The sequence below is a fragment of the Nyctibius grandis genome, chromosome W, assembly GCF_013368605.1.
Source record: "Nyctibius grandis isolate bNycGra1 chromosome W, bNycGra1.pri, whole genome shotgun sequence".
NCBI lineage: Eukaryota > Metazoa > Chordata > Aves > Nyctibiiformes > Nyctibiidae > Nyctibius > Nyctibius grandis.
In genome coordinates this window covers 19,292,614-19,318,687 of record NC_090694.1, presented here as the reverse complement: position 1 = coordinate 19,318,687, position 26,074 = coordinate 19,292,614, and the positions used below count along the sequence as shown (strand labels likewise).

Sequence of the window (26,074 nt, the reverse complement as noted above, 5' to 3'; positions counted from 1 at the left end):
TCAGCTGAGCTCTCCAGGTCTCCTCCCACCAGAGCCAGGATTCAACTTATCAGAGCAACCTGTTGGAACTTCTCTCGAGCCCCAGGTTGGGTGCCAATAAATCTGTCACAGTTTAAAGCTGGGCTGGTTATTAACCAGGTGGCAGATGCTCTCTGTTAACCCTCTCCCCCCCCCAAGGGAAAGGGAAAAGGGAGAGAGACTTATGGGTTGGAAAGTTAAAACAGTTTTAATAAACTATGATAATGAAAAAGAGTATAATAACAATAATAATAGAAATAATCAAATATATACAAATATATACAAATATATACAAATATATACAAATATATACAAATATATACAAATATATACAAAGCCAAGATTGAGAGCTTGGAAATCCTTCTCAGGCAGAGTTGCTCCCCCCAGTACAGGCAGAGGGGAAAATGCAATAGCTCTCCCCAGCACGGGCAGAGGGGAATAATGCAGTAGCTCCTCTGCCATCACACCTGCAGGCTTTTAACTGGAGAATTGGCAAAGCTGGTACCAATCAGTGGGAGACAGGAGGGCCCCTCCCTCCTGGGCCCCACCTCCAGGAGGCAGTGGGTTAGTGATAAATAGGAAAGTGAGAATGACATGTATGGGATGGAATACTTTGCTGGTCATTCTTGGGTCACCTGCCCTGTCCACTCCTCCCTGCAGGTACGACCCCCCTTCGGCTCTTCACTCATAAGCAGTGAGGAATTTAGCAGTGACCTTGGTTTCTCCAAGACTAATTGGCCTGGTTTGGGCCAAACCAGGACAGTGTGGGTGCAGAACATGGGATAATGGAAGGAGGAAGGAGGCAGGCGGGCGGTACGTGTAGCGCTCCTCTGAGAGCAGCTCGCTCTCGTGCCTGGGCCTCAGGGAGGGGAATACAGCTCCCAAGAGCCTTTGCACATCCCGCGCATGCGCACATGAGGATTCGCGCCTCAAGCGTGGTGACGGCTCCCGCGGCACCATGCGCGCTCTTCTGCGGGCGGGGGGAGGGAGGGGGCGTAGTCATGGTCTGGACTACAACTCCTAGCGGCCCCTCACACATCTCGCGCGTGCGCGCCTTCCCGGCCCGGCCGCACTCCGCCGTTGTCGTCGTAGGGGTGTGGGAGGAAGGGAGCAAGCACGGCGGTGAGAGTTTAGCCGCGGTTGTTGTTGCCAGTTTGGACTCATGATTCCTATATGCCCGGTAGTTTCGTTCACCTATGGTAAGTAACGGCGTTCGGTGTTTATTTGTGTCCGTGCGCGCGGTGGGGCGGCGGTGAGGGGGAGGGGATGCGGCCCGCGCGCGGGGCGGGGGAACGGGGTCCTGAGGCGCCCTGTCTGACCTGGCGCTCGCGCGCTTTTTCTGTCTCTTGTCTTCCTTTCCCCTTCTCTTCTTTCCTTCCCTTCTCCTGCCGGGCCTCCTGTCATGGTCCCGACCGCCGCCGCCGCCTCTTGGTTATCGTCGCCACAGTGCCCAGCCGGCTGGGAGAAGATGCCAAAATGGCCACCGGCAACTACTTTGGTTTCACCCATAGCGGGGCTGCTGCCCAGTATAGGTAACCGCCGCGACCCCTCCCTGCCCCTCCCTCTGTCCGGGCCCGGAGCCACCTCTTCCCTCTTCGCCTTCGGTCCCATGTCCCTGACTGAGATCTCCCCGCCCCCTCGGGGGTGAGTGCTCGGGACTGCTCCCATCCCTCGCCCCGTACGGGGGCCTCTTCTGCACTACGCTTTTCCGGGATGGTTGTGCTTGGGACCCTTCTGCTTGTCTGCCCCGCCCGCTGGTGTGTTTTCTTACCTTCCTGGTAAGGGCCACCCTGTATCCCCAGTGGTGTGAGGGTGGGGAGGTGGAGCCGGGCACCATGGAGGAGGAGGAGAATCAGCGGCAGCATCAGGTCCCAAGGCCCTTAAATTAAAATGGCCAACAACACCAGTGAGTTACTGTCTGCTGCCCCCGGGCCCTTCAGCTTCAGGGAAGATGGGGCTTGCTCCCCAAGTCTTTGCCTCCCTCTGTGTCAGTGTGGGAGGACGGAATCCTTTTTAACGTAGGTTAAAATTACACCAACCCAACCTATGGGAGACTGGATGGATAAGGGAAGAGCTGAAGCACCAGAAAATACAGGGGACTGTCTCATTTCACTGAAGCAATGTTATAATTAATGTCTCTCAGAAAGTAGAGAAGGTACTTTTGGGGCCAGGCACCTTTTAAAAAGATCTCCTACTTGGATATCTAAGACCAGGAGCAGGTCTTATAGTGGAGCTCAGGGACCTGTAACTGTACATCTTGTATAGATATGCTGCCTTAAATCTTTGTATCTTTGTACATCCAAATTGTGTATCAGTGTTAAAAAATAATTGGTAGCATCTATTATCTCACTTCTTCTGAAACCAAATTACTTAATTTGGTAAAAGCCAGATACAATCAGGAACATCTTCACATTTTTGGCTTGTATTGGAGTAGCACCTTGAAGTCCACATTTGAATCTATATTATTTGTTTGATAAATTTGTAATAAAGACCTTTCTTGACTTCCAAGTCTTGATTAATGGGAAAAACAGAAGAATAAAGCAAATATATGAGAGATTATTAACAAACGAATGCAGATGTGTGCTACTGTTAACTAGCTAAACAAAGTTGCATACCTGACATAGTTTCAGGCATATACAGTTTTATGGGGGTCTTGGAATGACTCCCAATCTATTCTTTCTATTCTTTCCTGGAAAGGGACATAAAGTTCATTAATTTTCATTTATTCCAATGTATAATAGTTACAGGAGAGAATTAAACTTAGCTTGTCTTCTAGTTTTTTTAAGATTAGGTGCTCACAGTATGTTTATGTTTTACTTGACAGTTATAGTGAAATTTGAAACTGGGTTATCATGGGGTATGAAGGAGTTTCTAAATAGCATAGAGGAATTTTTTTTTGTAAGTAAATAAACAATCTTTAAGTGAATAATAAACTGAGATCCATATATCTGCAGTTTTGACGTGGAGATTAATTTTTTAAAGTTATTATTCCTTTTATTATGCAGCTGAGGTGGTCTATAGACTTAAGAACCTGAACAACTCATTTGAAATTTCCTTTTGAATTGCAATATAAAAACATATAATTGGAATAAAGTTCAAGTTCAAAACTGTTTCATAGTTAATTCTAAATGTGTTCTTGAGAAAATGGAAAAACTGATTGAAAGAAGCTTTTTCCTTCGCTATCACAAGCACAAGATACTATTCCATTTGTCTCGGTAAAAGACTGCATCCTATAAATGGTTTGTATATTTACCACATGTGAAAGTGAAGAGACACAGCAATCAGTGTTAAAGCAGTCCTTTCATAAGAATGAATTTAATATTTTGAGCAGAAAACACAGGAATCACTTAAGATGTCTAAAAGGGAGCTTACCTTCATGAAGCAGATTTGGCAGGTCCTTAATGGCTTGTTTAAGAAGTGCTACAAAATGTATATTCCACTCTAGTGTATTTGAGACAGAGATGGTGGTGGCAGGGAAAGATAATAAAAGATTTAATATTGCAACAAGTCCTCTAAAATTGTTACCAGTATTCAAAGTAACAGTTTATAGAATAACAAAATTCCTGTGTCATTAGAAACAAGGATAATAGAGAATACAAATGGATCTTTATCTATGTAGTTAATACATAGGTGAGTTTCATAAATCTACAAAAAAAAAAAAAAAAAAAAGTCTGGCCACAGGACTAATCCACGGGTTTTAAAAAAAGTTGCTCAAAATAGCAAGTTGTTTTAGGAGGGCAAATCAGACACTTGAAACTGAAGACCTTAGTTTTTTGATATATGCCATTTAGAAGTCCTAGTGCTGTAGTTTTTATAGCAAGTAACAGAAACTTTCATAATAAACACATTATTAGTCACATTTTTTTGGGTTCTCTCTTGACAAAATGGCTGTCATATTCTGATGCTCTAGGGGAATTTTATGCTGCAACTTTAAAGGAACCTCAGTCAGTGCTCCCTAATGGTAATATATTGAATCCTGTTGATTTTGGCACTTACTTCGGCTAAGTGCAAAAAATCTGTGCAATTCTTTTTAGGATGCAAGTCTGTCTTGGAATATCTAAAAGTATGAAACTTAAATCTCCAGCTGGAGACATGCAGAAGAAAAAAACAAAACCAACTTTGCATCAGAAGGAAGAGAGTCTAAATAGTTTCTGATAAATAATTTCAAAGGAGAAAAATCTGCTATACTAACTAAATGATATTTAAAAGGTGCTTGTAGTAAAGGTTTTCCGTATTTAATTCTAGACTTTTAGACCAGTATAAACCCTGTTGGAATTCCAGTTTCTCAAAATGACAATATTCTAATTTGCATTAATAGTAGTGAAGAGACAACATATTAGAACTATTGGGTTCGAGGGAATAGCTTCTTAAAATCAACAATTGAAAAGATGGTGAAGCTATTATTAGCATAGAAATCACTGTGTCTTCATGTGATTCTAGTTTATGTGTGGCCATGGTGGATCATTTAAATACTCCCTCACCCTTCACATGAAGGATAAATTTAAATTTATTCAAGGAATTTACTCTTAACATTAAATACTGATATTTGAAGCAGTTATAAAGGCCAGATTGGTAGCTACTCAGATGTTAGATCTTGGAAATTCATGAGTAGTGTGTGCAGGAGTTGATAATGTATTTACTGTTGTAACAGTGTGAGCAGTATAGTTCCCTGAATTGACTAGAAGAAAGGGAATAGGTGTCTATTTTTATTAGTTCATAAATACTAGTTTTCATAAAACACATTTGAAATCTTAACTTGTTTCATATTTAATCAAAGGCAGCAAAAGAGCTAAGTGCCCTTTAAACCTGTAAATAATGGAATAGAAGCATTCTTGTTCCTTTCAGTGTTGTCACTGCATACAATTTCCTGCTGCCTTACTCATTCAAAATTTTTTGTGTGCACTACCCAGTAATAACATCATGACTTAATGAGAGAAGCATTAGATTATGCAAATACCAATACAGGAAATTTCTCTGAATATTGCAATACCTTTGTACTTTCTGCTAGTGGTGGTTTTGGGGCCTAAGGTTATAAACCTGTGTGCAATGCAAAACTAATCTGTTACTTATTTAAGTAACTGTATTAATCCATCTATTTATGAGCCTGAAATAAATGTGGAATTTGGTGATACTAGTCCTCTTTGTGTATGTGTGCGTTCTGTAGGCCACATGAACCACTGTGTCTATTCAGTTTGAAATTAACAACCTAATATTGGCTTGTCTTTCATGTGTAAAAAATATTAGCGTTCTTGATTCAGTGCCTCATCAAGTTTGCTGATGACACAAAACTGGGAGCAGTGGCTGATGTGCCAGAGGCTTGCGCTGCCATCCAGAGAGAGAGATCTCAACAGGCTGGAGAAATGGGCTGACAGGAACCTTGTGAAGTTCAACAGGGGGAAGGGCAAAGTCCAGCACCTGGGGAGGAACAACCCCATGCACCAATATGTGCTGGGGGCCACCCAGATGGAAAGCAGCTTGGCAGAAAAGGACCTGGGGGGGGGTCCTGGTGAACACCAAGTTGAACTTGAGCCAGCAATGTGCCCTTGCAGCAACGAAGGCGAATGTCATCCTGGGCTGCATTAGACAAAGTATTACCAGCAGGTCGAGGGAGCTGATCCTTCCTCTCTAACTCAGCACTGGTGAGGCCACACCTGGAGTCCTGTGTCCAGTTCTGGGCTCCCCAGTGCAAGAGAGAGATGGACATACTGGAGAGAGTCCAATGAAAGGCCACAAAGACGATTAAAGGACTGGAGCCTCTCTCCTATGAGGAAAGGCTGAGAGAGCTGGGACTGTTTAGCCTAGAGATGAAAAGGCTCAAGGGGGGGGATCTTAATATATATAAATACCTGAAGGAAGGGTGCAAAGAGGACAGAGCCAGGCTCTTTTCAGGGGTGCCCAGTGACAGGACCAGAGGCAATGGGCACAAACCAAAACACAGGAGGTTCCCTCTGAACATCAGGAAACTTTTTTTTTTTTTTGGGTACTGTGAGGGTGACTGAGCACTGGCATAGGTTGCCCAGGGAACTTGTGGAGTCTCTCTCCTTGGAGACATTCAAAAGCTGTCTGGACATGGTCCTGGGCGACTGACTCTAGGTGGCCCTGCTTGAGCAGGCAGGTTGGATCAGATGACCTCCAGAGGTCCCTTCCAACCTCAGCAATTCTGTGATTCTGTGATTTTGACAGGGAAAATGTTAGTAGTTGGTACTTTTTCAGGCAGATGTAACATCTCAAGCTCAGTTCTTTTTGTATTGCATTATCATTGTGAACATGGCTTTTAACTAGACTTGAATAAAATCAATGTTTTGATAATGAAGGAAGTGGTACAGGCATTGAGCTGTCCATTGTGTGCAACTGAGTAAAAGAGGTAGATACAGAGCATATATTTGCATCGCTGTTACAGACACTTGCAGTTATGTTGTGATATACAGTGAGGAAAACTATGCAGAATGTGATTGGATTTCAATCAGGTAATGAGACTACGTGTGAAGATGAACAAAACAGTAAGGGTATAATGAAAACATGAGGATATTCATCTTTGAGATGAGTTATTGATAGTATATGGTTACCTATCTATTAGCAATTGGTATCTTTTGTTTGTAATGGAATGATGCAAGGCTGTTTTTAGAAACAAGGAAGAGGAAGGGAAACTCAAAATTACTAGAGAACTCTCTTCTTTTAGGCTGTGTGTAAACCATAGAATACGTTACCAGGAACTGCTAAAATTTAACAGAATTCGAGAGAGGATTGCATGTGTGCATGCCTTTAGGCCTAGTGAATTGTGTTATAAACAATATTCTGTTCACAGAGTTGTAATAATAGGAAATAATAATTTTCAATAAAGTTCTAAAAAGATAAATTCAGTCTTCAAAATTTTATGCCTATAGTGAGTGACAGGCTCTAGAAAAACAGAAGTCTCTTCTAAAATACAACTTACTGTAGTGCGCTATTTCATTTCACCATTTTATGCTGTTTATTGTCAAGTGTGTTTAGGAGAAAAAAGCTAATTTGATTTTTTTTTTTTTTTTTTAAATTATTATTTTGTTCTTTACTTTACTCTGCCCAGGTTCCATTAACACACCTGAAACTTCACCTGACCAGTTACTCAGTAGTGCCTCTTCCTAGGTTAGAAACTGAAGAAGCAGCAGATTGTAGTGCTGCTTTTAGTTTTTGGACAGTTAGGGCATACTTGTTTCAGTCTTCATATCCCTGAAAGAAAAATGGCAAAACTGTATTTTTTGCTCTTCTAATGCTAATAGTCTATGAAACTTTGAGAAATCTGGCAGTTAGGTCTCAACAAATATGGTTTCCTTAATGCTAAAATGTTCAAATAATCCTAAAAATTAGAATTTGAGAAATAAGGCTTAACTAATGTGGATTTTTTTGGGGGGGTGGGTGGGTGTTGGTGGTTGTTTGGTGTGTGTGTTTTTTGGGGTTTTTTTGGGTGTTTTTTTTAGGGTTTTTTGGGGTGTGTTTTTGTGTGTGTTGTGGTTTTTTTTTTTTTTTTTAGTTCAAGATATTTGTATTTTAAAGATTATTTTTAAGAGTAGCTTAAGTGTTGTGCTACTAGCTGGAAATGAAAAAGGACAAGAGCAAAGTGTTCTCCAGAAGATAATTTAGTATTTGTTTCTTAAATTTAAATGCTCTTAATTCTCTGTCATTCTTAAGTCTGGATTTCCTGTGATTTATCAGCTCATCAGTGTTGCTATATAAAAGTAACTAACAAGTGAGGATTCTGCTATTTTAGATCTAATTATAGTACAAGTTCTCATCTAAGCTTTTTATTTTGTGGAAGAATGTTGCTCATTTGCAAACCTATATTAAATAGCTATTTAATCTATAATTAAAGATTAATTTAGCTATAGCTGGCAACCGGTCACTTGGGGCCAGTGCTCTTCAATATCTTCATTAATGATTTGGACGCAGGACTTGAAGGACTACTATCCAAGTTCATTGATGATACAAAATTGGGAGGAGCTGTTGACACTCCTGAGGGCAGAGAGGCCCTGCAGAGAGACCTAGATAAATTAGAAAGGTGGGCAATCGCCAACCGCATCAAGTTTAACAAGGGAAAGTGCCGGATTTTGCACTTGGGACATGGCAACCCTAGATGTACATACAGACTGGGGAATGAGAGGCTGGAGAGGAGCCCTGTGGAAAGGGATCTGGGGGTTCTGGTTGACGGCAAGTTGAACATGAGCCAACAGTGTGCCCTGGCAGCCACAAGGGCCAACCGTGTCCTGGGGTGCATCAAGCATAGTATTGCTAGCCAGTCGGGGGAGGTGATTGTCCCGCTCTATTCTGCACTTGTGCAGCCTCACCTTGAGTATTGTGTGCAGTTTTGGGCGCCATAGTATAAAAGGGATATGAAGATACTAGAGAGTGTCCAGAAGAGAGCCATAAAGATGGTGAAGGGTTTAGAGGGGAAGCCGTACGAGGAGCAGCTGAAGTCACTAGGTCTGTTCAGCTTGGAGAAGAGAAGACTGAGGGGAGACCTCATTGCGGTCTACAACTTCCTCACAAGGGGAAGTGGAGGAGTAGGCATTGACCTCTTCACCCTGGCAACCAGTGACAGAACTTGAGGGAATGGCAGGAAGATATGCCAGGGGAGGTTTAGGTTGGGTATTAGGAAAAGGTTCTTCACCCAGAGGGTGGTGGAGCACTGGAACAGGCTCCCCAGGGAAGCAGTCATGGTGCCAAGCCTGACAGCATTCAAGAAGCATTTGGACAATGCCCTCAGACACGTGGTGTGAATTCTGGGGTTGTCCTATGCTGGGACAGGAGTTGGAGTCAGTCCTTGTGGGTCCCTTCCAACTCGGGACATTCTATGATTCTATTTAAATTAGACAAACCTGTGTGTTTTTGGAACTGGAGAACAATGTTTTGCGAAGTGGACACCAATACTTCATTAATTGCTGTTGATCAGCACTTTCTGCCTCCTAGCCAGCTTCTGACTTAAAATCATTTTAGGTGTGCTGCCATCTTTTTTCACTTTGGAAGCCAATATTTCTTTTTCTATATAAAAAACACTGCTACAGTTTCCTTGTTGAAGATCTTTGTGCAGTTCAGAAAAGATTTTTAATTGCTTCTTGAATGTTTGGGTTTTTGAAAAGGGGAATAAAAATTACTAACATAAATATGAAATAATTAAGCTAGTTATTTTAATAACTAATATGGAGTAGTGATGGCTAACACCACCTTTTTGAGAGCTTGTTCTCAGGGTGTGGACTTTTTGTTGCTGGTGTTTTAATACAACTTAGCCAAATGTAAGTGTTCAGGCTGGACTTTTCCAGGCTAAATATCTACCTAGAATTATACTTTTTTTAAAGCTATACTATAGTTCAATTGATTTTATAAGCTATACTATAGCTTAGTTTGTGGTGTAGAATTGGGCAGGGAGATCTTAATAACTCTGATGCCTTAGTGTTTTGGTAATGGGGACTTAGAATTTGCAAATGGGAAAAAGATTTTTATATGTTATACTGTTTCAGAATCACAGTTCTGAGTGTACACAGCAACATTAAATGTTGATACCGTGAAAGTAGCTGCAGTGTTAGTCTTATGTCCAGCTTGCAAAGTATCAAAGCAAAACATGCACCTGTCTTGGGAAAACTTCATTTCACTTGGTGAAAGCAATTTTGTACACCAGACAGCAACATGGACAAGGCTATTTTTTGCTGTGGCCTTTGCTCTGGGATGAATTCTGCAAGATTGTGAGCCAGTGTTGGCCCTTCACTCCCCAGAAAATCAGATTGACATGGAATTGGAAATTAGTGTGGAGATTAGAGAAAGATACATGCTCACAACTCACTGCCGTCAGTCTTATCTAGGAGGCTTAATATCATAGTGGTATTTCATAATATGTGACACTTTTTCTGATACTAATGCATCAGAAAGATTAGTGTTTTCCAGCATTAATGTCAGTAGAAATTAGTATAGTTGTTGTTCAAAGATTTGAGTCAAAGGTGTTTTACAAAAAATACTTTTCTCATGCACTGTAGTATAATTGTGTGTAAAGAATTAATTCTCTCTATCTTGAGGTTCCTTAGGTAAGATGTGGAAGATGAGAGCAAGCTAGGTATACACTGGGGTGTAAAACTTTTGAATAGAAGCAAGCTTATTTGGGAGGAGGAAGCAAAGAGTATGGGGAAATAGGGATATGTATGTAGCAGTTTAGGGCAGGTAGAGAGAGACAAAAAACATTAGGTAAGGTGCTGGAAATGACCTTCTGTAGTTGACTGAAACATACATCTCCAGAACCTGAAGCAGAATAGTTGAGTGCAACATGTAGACTATAAACTGGCTGTGGCTGGGATAGTGAAAACACAGTGAAATAGAAATCCAAGCCAGAAGATGAGTACTGAAGAATGTGTGTTGTTCCTAGAAAATAGAAATTAAAGTGAGCTTGGTGGGGAAGCACTGTTACTATTATGATCAGCTAAAGAAATAGGTGTGGTATGAATAAAATATATTCTTTTTGAATGAAAATCTCTGGCAGAAGAGTTATTATTAGAGCAATACAGCAGAGTAAGATTTGAAGCTGCCAAGTCCTTTGCCTGTAACTTCTTAAATCAAAGAATGGTGTTTATTTTGATAGTAAGTTAAAACACTGTAAGAATTGTAATATGAAGTTACCTTGAATTAAATGTTCACAAACTGGATTTGCTTTAAGTAAATGTTAGTCTAGAACTCATTTGCTTTTGAAACTGAATCTTTTATAAACTAAGGAAAAAATTCTTGACAGTGAGGGTGCTCAGACACTGGAACAAGTTGTCTAGAGCAGTCTTGCAATCTCCGTTTTTGGAGATGATTTGAACTTGACTGGACATAAAGCCCTGAGAAACCTAATGTAACTTTGAAATTAGCTGTGCTTTGAGCACAGGGTTAGAACAGATGACCTCCAAATCTTTGTTTCAGCCTGAATTATTCTGTGATTTTTAAGCTTCACCTAGTTAGTAAAGCCAGTTGGACTACATATCTTCTCATATGAAGAGTGCTAGAATTCCTTGAACTCAAAGATGCTAATAAGGATATTAGAATTTATTTTGGGGAAGAGAAGAATTGACCTACAAAGAAAACTCACTAAGTTACCAGGTCAATCAGTTAGCTTCTCTGTCCACTTGTAATTTGGTTCAACTTTTTCCCACTGTGTTGGGGGATTAAGCTAAATTGAATTAATTACTTTGTTGTAGTGAAGAACACGCATGTGGTTTGTTACCATAGCTCAGCTGACATACTGTATTTCATTTTTGCTCTGAAAACTTGATCAGGTGCCTAAGTCTTTTGGAGTCTTATTTATTGGGACTAAGTTGAAATACTTGATGTGGTGCAGCATGGAAAATTATTACTTAAGGTAGAGATTAGTAAAAGAATTGTAGAGAAGGAGCTGGTAGAGGTTGTTAGTAGAATTAGAAGAGTGATTATCAAATAGGAATAATTGCAGTGGAGTACCCTAGGGATTGGTCTTGAGTCTTACTTAGTATTTATACTAGTATGGTGTGTCGTGATATTTGATTCAAGGGAAATATTGTCAACACACAGGTAAGTTTACAAGAAGCTGCTCTGAGGAAGCTAGACTGTTTGGAAAGCAAGCAGTCAGGAGCAGAGTGAGTAGCACAGCTGAAACTTCATCTGAAATGATGCATACAGTTCTTGCCATCTGTAGTCAAGAAAGAAGAGTAGATAATACTAGGATAGGTGCAAAGAACAACTGCAAGAAAGATCAGTGGAATAGGGAGTCTGGAAGGAGGTAAGTTCATCTCAACAAATGTGATGAGGCACTAATCACCAAACAAGGATTAAAAACTCTTGTAAGTTAAATTAAGTTGGCACAAAAATATTTTTTTATATAAATTAATTGCATGAAAGTGTCTGGTCATCTTAATGTTAAAAGGTTCTCAGTAAGACCATGGGGAGAAAAAGAAACATCATAAATTTAGAAAAGATGTCACTGTGAATTTCTGTAACATAGTATAACATAACTTTTAAAAAGGAAGAAGCAGTCAATTCTAGAATATTTTTCTTGTAGTCTTGCAAACTTGATCACTAGCTCTGCATGATGTTGCAGAAGCAAGGGGAACAGGTTTGCTTAAGTAAACATGGTCATAGAACTATATTAGCCTTAGAAATCAAATGATTGGGGCTGTTAATTCTATACCATGATAAGCAAGTTTGATACAAAAATAGCACAGAAGAAATGAAACTGTATGTAGTGGAATCTTGTTAATAGTCCTGCTCATAATGATCACAATCTCTTTACAATATTAAATATTGAAAACTGTCAGGCAGCTTTAATCATATATATTCTGAGAACAAAAGCATTTTCTTTGATAAACTGACTGATACTGTTACCTCATAGTGTGTTGTGAACACTATATTGTATTTTGTAATAGTAACTTAAGCATGGTTTCATGAAACTTGAAGAGCCAAATTAATGCTTCCTGGACAGGTCCCTGTTCTTCCCCTCCCATTTTTTTCCCCCTGCTTCCATACGTATAACTTATGTGGGTTCTGGCACTCAGCAGACTGTTTTGTGAGCTCCAATGTTTCTAACATTTCTACCATGTTAGAAAATGAGCCCAGCAAAAAAAAATTCTCATAGTTTTCTACTAGATTAATGAATTAAATCAGTGCACTGAATAGCTTGACAAGTAGCAGAACTAGCACTAGGGATGGAATAGGATGGCATAACCAGAAGTGGTATATGGGAGGAGGGAAGAATAAAAGTGAGGATAGGATGGAGCAAGACTTTTCCTTGTTGGCAGTATTACACTGTTGATGTGTTCAAGTGCAGTCCGAGTTAAATAGTCTGCTGCCTGTTTTCTCAATTTAATGTATATTTAGTAGATACATATGATAATGTGAATTACCTCAGAACTTTTGAATATTTTACAATTCTGTACTGTTAGATATGTAGATGACACAGCCTAATTTTATAGATTGTCATTCACTTTTACCATCATAAAATAGTCTTCCTGAATTTTCTGGTGGAGTCTGATTTCTTACCTTAAACTGACAAAACCGAGAAACTGCCTATATACATCAAGTAGGAGAAATTGTTTCAAGCAGTGGTGGGAGCTACACGAGAGTGGTTCAGGTCTTTTTCTTTCACTGTTATGTTAAGCAGCTGAAAATAAAAAGAAACATAATTGTGAGTATGACTCACAACAATTAAATTTGGATGGAATGCAAGTGGTCTCTTAAGCAATCAAGGGCCTAAGATGGGAAGAAGGTGGAGTCCAGGCATGTAAGTTGAATAATAATAACATTTTCTCTGTGTGTTTCTGCTGTAAGAATTTTTTTTTTTAATATATTGAAGTTAATGGGTTCTGCTGTAATTAAAATGACAAAATCAGGGTTTTTTTTAAACATAAGCGAGTTATGGAAATGTCTTTTACAAAAATAATAGTATCTATAGTTAGAAGGTGCTTTGTTTCTGGTAGTTATGTCAGAGAGAATATTGTAGTCTTTAGGAAAAAAATGCTGTAACTTCTTGTTCCTTTTGGTTTTGAGCATAACCATGCTGCAATTTCACTTTGCCATGGAGTATGTTTGCTTCAAGTGAGATTTCATTTTTCTATTTTCTTCTAAAAATAGGGGATACTACCTCCTTGATAGGCATGAAATTGGTTTTGAATTATCTTTTAATAGTGCTATGGAGATGTGAAACCCTATAGAGATTCTTAAATATTATTGAAAAGCAGTGCAGGAAGTGTACTAAAAATTTCAGAATAATCACTCAATCTCCACTTCATATCATTGTTCCAGATAGTGATATTTTGCCCAGTTCACTTTGTTTAAAATTAAAAATAACTGTTCTAGGCTTTTAATCATAATGCAGTTATAGATCAATATAAGACAATAATATTAGTTTCAGTTCAAATAATTAAGCCTTTGAAGCCATCACTTTTATTTTTGCTGTTAATATTTACTCATTCTTAGTAAATAGCCACATATTAATGTCCTACCTGCAAATTTAAGAGAAGCAGATTAGTCTTAGCATGTGCCTGGAACATTGCCAGAGCTCTGGTAGCAGTCGTCTTGCTCGATATGACTGTTCTTTTGATGCTTCATGTTGTGAGGCAGTGGACTTCTGTACGAATGAGTGGGGCCAGCTTTTATAATTCTAAACTTTTGTGAGAAAAGTCCGTTATCAGAGATGTGTATTTAAAGTCTCTGCCTTTTAAATTTGAGTTCTGAGCTAATTTTCACAGAAGTCTTTAAAATCTCATTACTTTAATGTGGTTTACTGAAAAACATCATGCAAGTGCAGGTCAGTAATGAGTTCTCACAGAAAAGTAGTATTTTTCTTAATTTGACAGGTATGCTAGTTTTATTGAAGAACTACTAAAACACTTAAAAACTTATTGGTCATGAAAAGATAACAGTGTAAGACTTCTGTATTATTTTGAATGAAAGACTTCGGTTCTTTTCAAGCAGTGGAACACAACCACCCCCCCTTGCTAAGAAGAAAGTCATCACCTGCATGATATATCTGCACCCACAGAAACTTCAAAATGATACAGCCTTTTTAATGGGAACGGAAGAGAGAGATTAAAAGCCATTAAAGTCTATGCATAGATAGATAGCTGCTCCAGGTCTGTTTGTAGAACAGACAAGTATTAATCAAATCTGGGATTCTGAAATGTTTACGCATTAGCTTAGTATGTTGAATTAGTCTAATTATTTACTTACTGTCTTTTTCCAATATAGCCAGCAGCCAGCTTCGGGTGTAGCCTATTCTCATCCAACTACAGTTGCTAGCTACACTGTCCACCAGGCACCAGTTGCTGCACACACCGTTACTGCGGCCTATGCTCCAGCAGCAGCTACAGTTGCAGTAGCCAGGCCTGCTCCAGTAGCTGTTGCAGCTGCTGCAACAGCTGCTGCGTACGGAGGCTATCCTACAGCGCACACAGCTACAGATTATGGTTATACACAGAGGCAACAAGAAGCTCCACCACCACCACCACCTGTCACTACGCAGAATTACCAGGTGTGTTAAAAAAAAAAAAAATTACTTGTGTGATTTTTAAATGATATGTTAAAAGGAAGAGGCCTGTTTGGATAAGAGAATGTGATGATATTTATATTTTTTTCTTCCATGAACCACAGCTTGAATGCAACTCGAACTACTTAGTAGCTAAAACTGATAGAATGTGAAGTGACTGCAGTCTCATATGGCGCATATAGAGGATTATCAGCAGTAGTACTGCAGGAGCTAAGTTTTAGACATTCACACAATAAGCAATGAATTGACATTTATTTCCAAATGATTTTGTGAACTACTGCTGAAATACTTGTCTCAGCTAGCCTAAATGTTCAAGTGGCATGTGGTAAACTGGGTCATGGGACTGATTTAGATGAAAAAGCTGTTCCAATAAAAATTTTCAGTGGGAGATAGAAATAGTTCCCTTGTCAGATTCCTGGGTGCCACAGGAGCTCTAGTACCAAATGTAAGAGGATAGAAAATTACCCTAGGAGAGAAACTACCCTTTGGGTAGGTTTTGGGTGCCCTTTGTGAGACCACTGCCTAACCTTGTGTGGCTACAGGCTTCTACAAAAGGGAACCGTTGTCTGTTTTCATCTTGCCCTGACCTTTGCTGACACTTCCTTGCATTGAATCTAGCAGTTGTCAGCATTTGGGTGAGTCAGTTCAGGATAAGGATCCCACAGAAAACTACCCAACCAAAAAAGGAGTAGCAGCTTTCCACGGGATTGAGAGACTTCTGCAGAATTTCCTTGGTTCTGCACAGTTGTGATGCCAATGCAAGAGAGAGAGAGGTGGGATCATGTAGGGCTGTGAAGAGAGATGTGATGGTACCTCAGACAACTTCCCATTCTTACGCTGACTTAAATGTCGTATGAAACAACATCCTGTCAGTGACTTGTATTCCTCTTCAGTACAGGAATAAAGAAACTTAGCAGTACAAATCAGAGTGCTGCATCAGTTTTGCAGTTGGAAGATTTCAGTCTGTAGAGGTTATCTTGGGACTTACCTAAGTGTTTACTCCTGTTCATTTTTTTAAGAGTGAGAAGTTGCAGGTTTTCCTGTCTGTCTAGATTCACACAATGCAAGTGTATATGCACATCAGTAACCCTAGCCCATTGTTTTCAATCAGACAGCTTAGATGCAGAAAGAGGGGTTTTACGTGGCCAGGTAGTTTCCCATTGGAAATGTGAGCTTTATTTGTATTTTTATCAGCCTTTTTGCTACATTAGTATTTGTTAGTCAGTCTTCAGTGGATATTTCTAGGCTGGTGTGTTTATGCACAAGAGTTATCAAACTCTTATGACATGGCTCACAGTTAAAATGTGCATTTACTATGAGACAGAGGATATTGAAATAGTATGTCCCTTGTAACAATTCTTTAACTTTTTAGTCCTAAATTTATCAAGGCATTATCTAGGTTCTAATTAGTATTTTTGTTTGTTTAAAAGGACTATACTGTTGCTGTATGTTATGAATTCCTTTGTATGGCTTTTATAATTTGTTACATATGGTAATGAATCAAAACGTAGGAGTCTTTCTGGTAGCATGTTTACTATAATTACGAGGTCATTAAACTAGTCAGTTATTAGATGCATTCAGACAGAAGAGAATCCCCTAAACTAAAGAAAAATAATTCTACTTTACACAGGTTGGATAGAAAAGAGATTTTATTCTTATATTTTTTTGAAATAAAAATAAATTTAATACATTAGTACATTTTCACTAATGTAGTTCATGCCTTGCTACCCCTCAGTTGATCGACTCTTTATGCTTTACCATAAATATGGTGAGGAAGGGAGAATATATGTACATGCATATAGTGTCTTCCAAGCTCTCCCCTTCCAAGCTTACTAACCATCTCCTGAGTTCTAGAGGTGTCGAATGGGCTACTTGCCTTGCTCTTATAAACTACATATGGTTCCCCAATGGAATAGTTGATACACCAAGAAGTAAAGAAGGCTTTAAAAGTATAACTTTTGTACTCTAAAAAATATAACCAAGAAAAGTGTTGTTGATGATGAGATTTTTAAAGCAAATAAAGGGTCATGTCTGTAAACTTGTGAATTTATTGTGGTTTGTGGAGATCTGTGGTGTTTTTTTCCTTCATATTTTACAGAAATGTAATCTGATACAGTCATTATGAAAAACTAGTGAGAATATTTGCTTTTTTGGTAACAAAAATAATTTGGAAGGGGAAGTGATTTAATAGCATGAGGTTAATTCCTATATTAAATCTGAAAAAAAACATCAGGGTTGTCTTCAGGCCTGAAGTATCTGTAAACATAAATTTAATTTCTTTAATGCATATATTAGTATATACTGTATCTGTAAATATTTTTTAAAATCTATTTTAGTAGAATAGAAGAAAATTCTTTGACTTTGCTAATGATTTTTATTACTCCAGATATATACTTAAGGAGAAATTTGCTGTTTTTTCTTTTTTGAATTTTTAGGATTCCTTTTCTTATGTTCGATCTACCGCCCCAGCTGTAGCTTATGAGAGCAAACAGTATTATCAACAACCAACAGCGACTGCTGCGGTTGTGGCTGCTGCTGCCCAGCCTCAACCTTCAGTAGCTGAATCGTACTACCAGACAGGTGAGTGGCATGATTCAAACTCCTGTCATTATACACAGTCTGTGTGCTACTTCAATACCTTAAAAATATGTCTTTGAATATTTCACATTATCCAGATTCTTTCTTTTTTTTTTTTTTTTTAGTTTTGACATGTAATCCCTGTCAATGTGTCGAAAAATTTGCTGCACCTACAACTTGAACATTATTGTGACATTGCCATAAGTAACTATCTTTGAGGTTTGGATTGTTATTAAATACACTCAAAATGTACTTCTAGGCAAACTTTTTTGCTGAAGTAGGTTCAAAAAGTCAATGGTGGTTTCAGATGATAACTTGGTTAGAAAGACTTTTTTTTAAATTCTTTAGTTACTTAATGTATGTAGTTCTTTAATTATTGGTATCATGAATGCTACAAAGCATAAATCCTATTTACTTTTTTACTTTAATTAGGAATAATAGGAAAGTTTAGATGTACTTTGATTTAGTGTACTCTAGTAAAACCATTGAACGAGAAGGTTGTTTAAAAACATGGCAGCACAGTTAAAAATGCTTAAATAAATCTGAGGCTTACTAGTGTGAGCTGTGATACAATTGAACAGTTGTGTGATATATGGTAGGCGATGCATAATCATTACTGTAAAAAACCAACCAAACTAAAACAATAACCACTTGTTATGTGTTTATTCTCCAGCATATCATTAAGTATCACTTAATATGGTTTGCATTTCATTGAACTAAAACATATCAATGTTTGTACACTTCTATCCTAATTAGCTCCAAAAACAGGATATAGCCAAGGGGCAACTCAGTATACCCAAGCCCAGCAAACACGACAAGTGACAGCTATAAAACCTGCAACCCCAAGTCCAGCAACAACAACATTTTCTATATATCCCGTATCCTCTACTGTGCAGCCAGTAGCAGCTGCAGCTACTGTTGTTCCATCCTATACTCAAAGTGCAACGTACAGTACAACAGCGGTTACTTACTCTGGTAAGAATTTTGCATATTATGCTGCTGGGATCTTTGCAATTGTTACAGGAGAGGTTTTAAATACTCAGAATCTTAGCAGTTTGTGTTCAATTACATCATAGTCTACTGGGAAGTATCAACCAGTTACAAAATATTTTGCCATTATTATGATTTATCTTTAAAAGAGGTTTGATGTTTGTATGTGCCTATTTTGTTATGTGTGAGAATATTACAAAGCGTTGGCGTTGCTACGTGCATGGTGTTTTGTGACTTACTGTAAGGTTTGGAGAGAAAAGATGGGGGATAGAAAAAATAAGGAAACACATCCACACAAATATAACCCAGGGGAATTGGGAGCATGCTGCCATCAAACAGCAGTTACAGAGACAGGGAGGAGCAGTCCAATATAAAACTTGTAAGTTTGGGTTGTCTTGACCCAAAATGAGAGGAGAATGGGTGCTAAAAAAAAAGACTTTCCTTCAAACATTAGAAATCTAAAAAGTAGTTAAAGATGAAAAGATGTTAACTTTATGGCCAGATGGTAATCAACGGGCATATTATAGCTACCTTGAACTTTTTGTTTTGTTTTGTTTTCTGTTTAAAAAGGGATTTTAAGACTTACTTGAAACAGATCAGAAGATTAAAATAGTTGAACCAGTAGATGTAGAAAGTTTATGGGAAAACTGGCTCAAAGGTATGAAAGCCCAATTTCCTTGATTTATTCAACTTTGATACTAGAAATCAAGGAGTGTGTAGACAGGGTGTGTTGCAGAGGTTTTAGTGGGCAAGCACCTTCTCTGCACTAAAACAATTTAAATCGGTGAAATAGAATGTAATAGCACTAGCCATTCTGTCTTTTATCTTCACGGGTTTTTTTTTTTCCCCTTCCTCTACATAATATCTGTCCTCCTTTTCATTTTGTAACTTGAACAGTAAATCTGGTTCTGGAAGACTGCTTACTTCAAGTGGCCTTTGATAAATCTTTTAATAAAATTCTTGTTACATCATACTCAGTCTTACCAGATGTACCAGGAAATTTCACATATTCTTTAGGGATGCTTTGATATATCTAGCATAACTGCGTGTCTGAAAAGATTTGTCTAAAATCAAATATATTCCTGATACAAGTGGTATGCTATGTATTTGTGTACTGTGAAACATCTCAAGAAAAATTAAGATTGCCTAACAAGATCTCAATAAGTTGTTTATATCCTGCCCTGCCCCCCTCAACTCTATTATGCAACATGCTTGGAATTAGTGTATTATGTAATTGATACATGATGTACAGTGATGTAACATTTATTTTATTTTGATCTTTGAGGTACCTCTTATTCCGGCTATGAAGCCGCAGTGTATTCAGCTGCATCGTCCTATTATCAGCAGCAGCAGCAGCAGCAACAGAAACAGGCAGCAGCAGCAGCTGCTGCTGCTGCTGCAACAGCTGCTTGGACAGGGACCACCTTTACTAAAAAGGCACCATTCCAAAATAAGCAACTGAAACCAAAACAACCTCCCAAACCGCCCCAGATCCACTACTGTGATGTTTGTAAGATCAGCTGTGCTGGACCACAGGTACCTGTATTATGTAATTGTCACGGGGGAGAGTGGTTAAAGTTTAGATTGCAAAAGTGATTTTTTAATATGAATTTGTTAAAAGCGTGACTTAACAAAGTTCAAATGGCAGAGTTCACTCTGTTACTTACTACAAAAGGAGAAATTGGGGCAGAATTGGGCTAGGATGATTTATACAGAGATTGGGAGCGTGCAGGAGTAGAGGGGAAAAGGGTAAAGGGAAAAGAGTAAGGAAGACCCTCCCATTGAGTCACGAGGTTCAGAAAGGACCCCCTTGCTTTCTAAACTCCTTCTCAGAGAGGAGTCTAGGTGTGGCTGGATCCAGTCCTAGTCCCAGACTTGGTCAATGGTTTGTGTCTAAGGGAATTGGATACAGGGATTTCAATGGTAGTGATTCAATGTGGTGTTATGTGCTTTGTGCAACTTTGGGATAGCAGCAATTAAGGTTTAACGCTATTATGGTATATCACAAGATTAGATTATTTTCTGACAATACTTAATCATTTAATAATTAACAATCCTATAATTGATACAGTGATTCAGTTAAAGATTCACAAAGTTACTTAAATTATATATATACACACACAGAAACAGATAGAGATAGAAATAGAGATAGAGGTTAACCTATATTTAAGATATTTCCTTTTTCTGCAGATCATAAATTTTGGAATCCAGTAATCTTTAAAAGTCTCGTGAAAACAAAATATAGTGAATTACTCACTATATTTAAAAACCCAATAATAGTGAATTACTCATTCTTCCCCTTTGTCGGCATCTATCAGCAGACGGTCTAAATTATCTCACGAGTCAAGCTTGGATGTTGCGGAAGCGGCCCTGAGAGGCATCCCAACTCCAGGGGAGATGCAGGGTCACAGCCTGCTGCGATCCCAGAGAGCTCAAAGGGCCTCACTTAGGATCAGTATTTATAGGATCGCAAGATGATTGACTTTGGTCAGTACTTTTTTTTCGAGATGGCCATAATTCTTGTCAGGCAGTCTTGGCACCGTTCAGAACGGGTAACAGTCTAGTGCAGGAGGACTTTCGGGTGCGTTTCCCAGGTAACAGGAGTTAGGTACAGTTGGGGAGCGCCCAATCGTCCCCATTCATTGTTCTTGTCCGTTTCCTAGGCAGCAGGAGTTGCAGATGCGGTTAGGGGGATGCCTAATCGTACTAACTCACTGTACTTGTGCCTAGAGTGGGGAGGTACCAGGTAGTCTCAACTCACTGCACTGGCAGACAGGATCAGAGAGTGCCTAATTGTTTCAGACCACTCACTGTTCCCTGATTAATGTTGGTTGGTCCTGACATTATAATGCAGCCCAGTAGTGTGTGTGGGGGGAGTCTGCACCACCACATTAATATTCTGCTATGCGCTTTAGTCATAATTTTTTCAACTAAAAAAATGACCCCTTTAAGAATATTTGTTAATTTTTAAAGACCTGATTCTATACTTTTACTAAAGGAATAATTAAATGAAAATGTGTGCTATTATAGAAAGAGGTCCTATGAGAAGACAAAAAGATGCATCCCCTTAGCTTGTACAGAGAGGCTTCAGCTGTGCTTTGGACTCCAGACGTATTCTAAACTTGGAATTTGATTTGCTTTTTTAGCATAGCAAACTTCTTAGAAAATACTTTTTTCAAAACTTTGTGAATGGTAAGCCCAAAAATTTATTCTTCATTGTATTCCAGCATCCCAGTTTAGTTTCACAGTGGGTACAAGTGCATAAAAAGTAGATATCAATTCATGCAGAGTGTTTGTGTGTGTGTTTGGCAAAACAGTTCTTACTCTTTAGGTAAATTTGTCATTATTTCCTACCCTGTCTGCTCTATAGATTGCCAGTGTTGGTATAGGAACAAATATCAACTTCTGCATTTCATTTTCAGCACAGCTTTATTTATGCACTACCTTCTTTTGAATATTTTTTTTTTTTTTTTTAGTTCTCTGGATACATTTAATAACTGTGGTCTTGCAGTTTGAGGAAAATTCAAAATCAAGAATAATTCAATGCAATGCAGGAAACTGTAACTGAGATGCAGTTTTCTGATCTTATCAAGCTTTCAATGGTAATATCTGTTGACCAGTACTTGACTGAGGAAGTGAGAAGGTAGAGGAGAAAAGACCATATTTTGTATTACCTAAAAGTGGAATCCTGGTGGTGAAGAAAATTTCTTGGTCTTAGAAGTGACCTGCTTATGCCTTAGAGCACGTCATATGGAAGAAATGTTCAGTGTAGGAAGTATTTCTCATACAAAGCATGTGTTTTATGCTATGTTCTATATTACATGTATTCACATGAATGATGAACGAGCAGTACAAAGACAGCTTATTGTGCGTGTATTGTTTATTTAAACAGACTTATAAAGAACACTTAGAAGGCCAGAAACACAAAAAGAAAGAAGCAGCATTAAAAGCTTCCCAGAACACCAATAGCAGCAGCACTTCTGCTCGTGGAACTCAGAATCAGTTGCGCTGTGAGCTTTGTGACGTGTCTTGTACAGGAGCAGATGCTTATGCTGCCCATATCCGTGGAGCCAAGCATCAGAAAGTAAGAACTTTCTCTTGTCCTTATTATACAAGTCAGTTGTATATTTCTTCCCATTATTTTTTCTCATCTTAGAGAGGAGAAAATATGCAGAAACAATATAATTAGAATTATTTTGTTTAAAGACGTTTAGTTCTGCTTTTTGTTTCAAACGTATCTTTAAGCTCACTATTAGAAGGGCCTTGTTGGGAGAAAGGGGGAAAAATATTGCTGCAGCATCAATGAGAAGAGGATGTTTTGGGGAAAGTATGTAAATCGTAGGAAGAAGGTGTAGAGTAAGATGGGGAAAAGCGTCAGTGAGGACATGCAGTATCATGCTTGTACCCCCTAACTCTTTTCAAGACTTCTCTTGACATTCTTATTTGTCTGGCGCTGTGAAGCTCTCTGCACTTTAAAACACTGTAAGCTGAGTCAGTGCCAAGGGACGGGACTATTATGCATCACTTTTTGGTATTTTTTGCAAAGAAAATTGGCATAAGGGAGCAAGGAACAATGTCCTGTAGTAGACTTTATAATGGGTATGTTTGGAAGAGTTTTGGTAAGCATGCTTTTCCTACTGTCTGGGTGCAGTTAGGTGGGCATTGTGGAATAAAGACTGCAGGCTGCACTGTGAACCCCTGTGACCTGTGTTTTAAATTTGGCCATACAGTAGTAAATAGAATGGCAGTGTAGAATGTGTGTTTAGATATTACAGTTTTTCCTCATAACTCTGAAAAGATTAATGTCAGTAACAGATACAGTATTAATATTCAGCTTTTATAGCTCTTTGTATCTCAGAACACTGTACAAAGTTGCATCAGTAACATCATTCCTATTAAAATAAATAAATCTCAGCAAATTTAAAACCATTTTACCAATATTATTTTTTATTAGAACAAGAACAAAAATTATAATTTAGACAGACTTGCCTAGTGTTCTTTCTTTCATTAATAAGTTGAGCCATTAAATTTTTGGGTTGTGCCCAGTAACTCCATAGGTATATGGAGTATGGTAGATATTATCTTTATATATTTGGATGTTGCTTTCTCTTCCTCATAGATAACTGCTAACTAATGCTAATTTAGGTTGTCATCAGTGTAAAAATGAAATCTCAAAGGACTCTATTTCTTTGGTACACTGAAGAATCTTGTGCATTCTAGTGGAAAAAAGTAATTTTGAAGAGTTGCTTGAACTTAAATTTATAGTATTATGTGACATTAATATGTCTGTATTCTGATGGGAAACGTGCTTAAAAAAAAAAAAAACAAACTAAGTAGTGTATGTATACAGCTGTGTTCATATCATGATTGTGTACATGTGTTTGCATTAAAGGCATGTCTAGCAGATTTGTGTAGGTGTTTTTTTGTCCTCCCCCCATGCTACTTTCAAACCCAGTCTTTAGTTTTCATTTTGCATGTTTTGTTCTTACGGACTACATGCATTGCTTTTTCAGGTGATGGTCACCAAAAAGAATAGAATCATAGAATCGTTTTGGTTGAAAAGGACCTTTAAGATCATCAAGACCAACCATTAACCTAACACTACCAAGTCCACCACTAAACCATATCCCTAAGCACCACATCTACTCGTCTTTTAAATACCTCCAGGGATGGTGACTCTACCAGTTCCCTGGACAGCCTGTTCTAATGCTTGATAACTCTTTCAGTGAAGAAATTTTTCTTAATATCCAATCTAAACCTTCCCTGGTGCAACTTGAGACCTTTTCCTCTTGTTCTATTGCTTGTTACCTGGGAGAAGAGACTAACACCCTCCTCGCTACAACCTCCTTTTGGGTAGTTGTAGAGAGCAATAAGGTCTCCCCTGAGCCTTCTTTTCTCCAGACTAAACAACCCCAGTTCCCTCAGCCATTCCTCATAAGTCTTGTTCTCCAGACCCTTCACCAGCTTCATTGCCCTTCTTTGGACTATCTCCAGCACCTCAATGTCTTTCTTGTAGTGAGGGGCCCAAAAGTGAACACAGTATTCAAGGTGCGGCCTCACCAGTGCCGAGTATAGAGGGACAATCACTTCCCCAGTCCTGCTGGCCACACTATGTCTGATACAAGCCAGGATACTGTTGGCTGCCTTGGTCACCTGGGCACATTGCTGGCTCATATTCATCTGGCTATCGATCAACACCCCCAGGTCCTTTTCTGCCAGGCAGCTTTCCAGCCACTCTTCTGAAGTATTATTCGATCTCAAGCATGTTGTGAAAAGGCCTCTGCTTATTACTTCTAAGAATAAGCACCTACCTTTTCACTTTCTGAGAGATACTAAAGAGCTCTGAAATATGCCTCTTGCATCCTCCTTAACTGTCTCTGTAGATGTGCTTTAAAAAGAAAAAAGAAAAGAAAACCTTTGTCTAAGGAATATCTTCAGTTTTGCTAGGTAACCTGGAAAGTCTTTCAATATAAATACTCTTAAAATATAGTGATCAAAAGAGACAGTGTTGTTGAATCTGAATTAAATAACTCTTATTTACAAATATTATTTGGAACCAAAATAGTTCAATGTAGTACAATTTTTGGAGGGAGAATAAAAAGCAACCAGGTAATAAAACAGTCACATTGAAACAGTTTGAGCAAAATGTTTCCTTGAGTTTTAATGGCTTGTGAGTTTATTGGCTTTCTGTTCTTGTCTACACAGCTTTTGGAGTAAATGTCTGAATTTCTAATGGAAATAAGCAATCTGAGAGAACTATTAACTATTTCCTTGTTACAGATGAGAAGAACTTTTACATGTCTTCCCCCCCACCCCCGAGGTTGCTTTTTGTAAAGAAGCAATAACTTTTTAGTTATATTCATTTATTTTAATTTTTTTTTAGTGATATTGATGTTTCTGTTAAAGCTTCTATAACCTATAACAAGTTTGTTTTTTATAGTTATTTCAGGGAGATCATATTATGAATTTCTCTTTATTCTTATAGGTAGTAAAGTTGCACACAAAACTTGGCAAACCCATTCCTTCAACTGAACCAAATATGGTTACCCAAGCTACTTCCTCAACATCCACATCTGCTTCCAAACCAACTGCCTCTTCTTCAAATATAGCAACTAGCAGCAGTACTGTGAACTCCTCTGTTGCATCCTCTGCGGTGAAAATTCTTACTCACACGGCAAACACACCACTTAACACTGCATCCAACAGCAAAATATCTTCAACCACTGCTAATATAGCTGTAAAGAAAATATCTACACCGAAAATAAACTTTGTTGGCAAGTACAGAAGTCAGTCTTTATTTTGAAACCTAACCTGTTCTATATTTTTTTAAAGATCTTAGTGCAACAAATACAAATGTATTTAGTTAACTTTATGCATGAGTAACTGTTGTGTTTAAGAGAATTATTGATAGGTGAAAATAAGAATGTATATAAAAGTTTTGCTTCACAATTTTTGGTGTTTTCTGCCCTGTTGTCTCCAACT

At 38.5% G+C, this 26,074-nt stretch overlaps 1 protein-coding gene and 1 non-coding gene across 2 annotated transcripts in view; both read left to right on the top strand.

The window, feature by feature from the left end:
* Nucleotides 1-1,091: 1,091 nt before the first annotated feature.
* The window catches only part of LOC137675686 (zinc finger RNA-binding protein-like), a 48,367-nt gene continuing 23,384 nt past the window's right edge, over nucleotides 1,092-26,074 (top strand). The window contains exons 1-8 of the mRNA XM_068421857.1: nucleotides 1,092-1,217; nucleotides 1,466-1,550; nucleotides 14,728-15,010; nucleotides 17,461-17,605; nucleotides 18,359-18,577; nucleotides 19,878-20,128; nucleotides 22,485-22,676; nucleotides 25,578-25,866. Of these exons, the coding sequence (XP_068277958.1) occupies nucleotides 1,181-1,217; nucleotides 1,466-1,550; nucleotides 14,728-15,010; nucleotides 17,461-17,605; nucleotides 18,359-18,577; nucleotides 19,878-20,128; nucleotides 22,485-22,676; nucleotides 25,578-25,866 (1,501 nt within the window). The 5' untranslated portion in view covers nucleotides 1,092-1,180. The remainder of the gene's footprint in view (nucleotides 1,218-1,465; nucleotides 1,551-14,727; nucleotides 15,011-17,460; nucleotides 17,606-18,358; nucleotides 18,578-19,877; nucleotides 20,129-22,484; nucleotides 22,677-25,577; nucleotides 25,867-26,074) is intronic.
* LOC137675807 (small nucleolar RNA SNORA66) lies at nucleotides 12,046-12,182 on the top strand. The gene has a single exon (XR_011050012.1). It is a non-coding gene; the product is annotated as a small nucleolar RNA SNORA66 (small nucleolar RNA).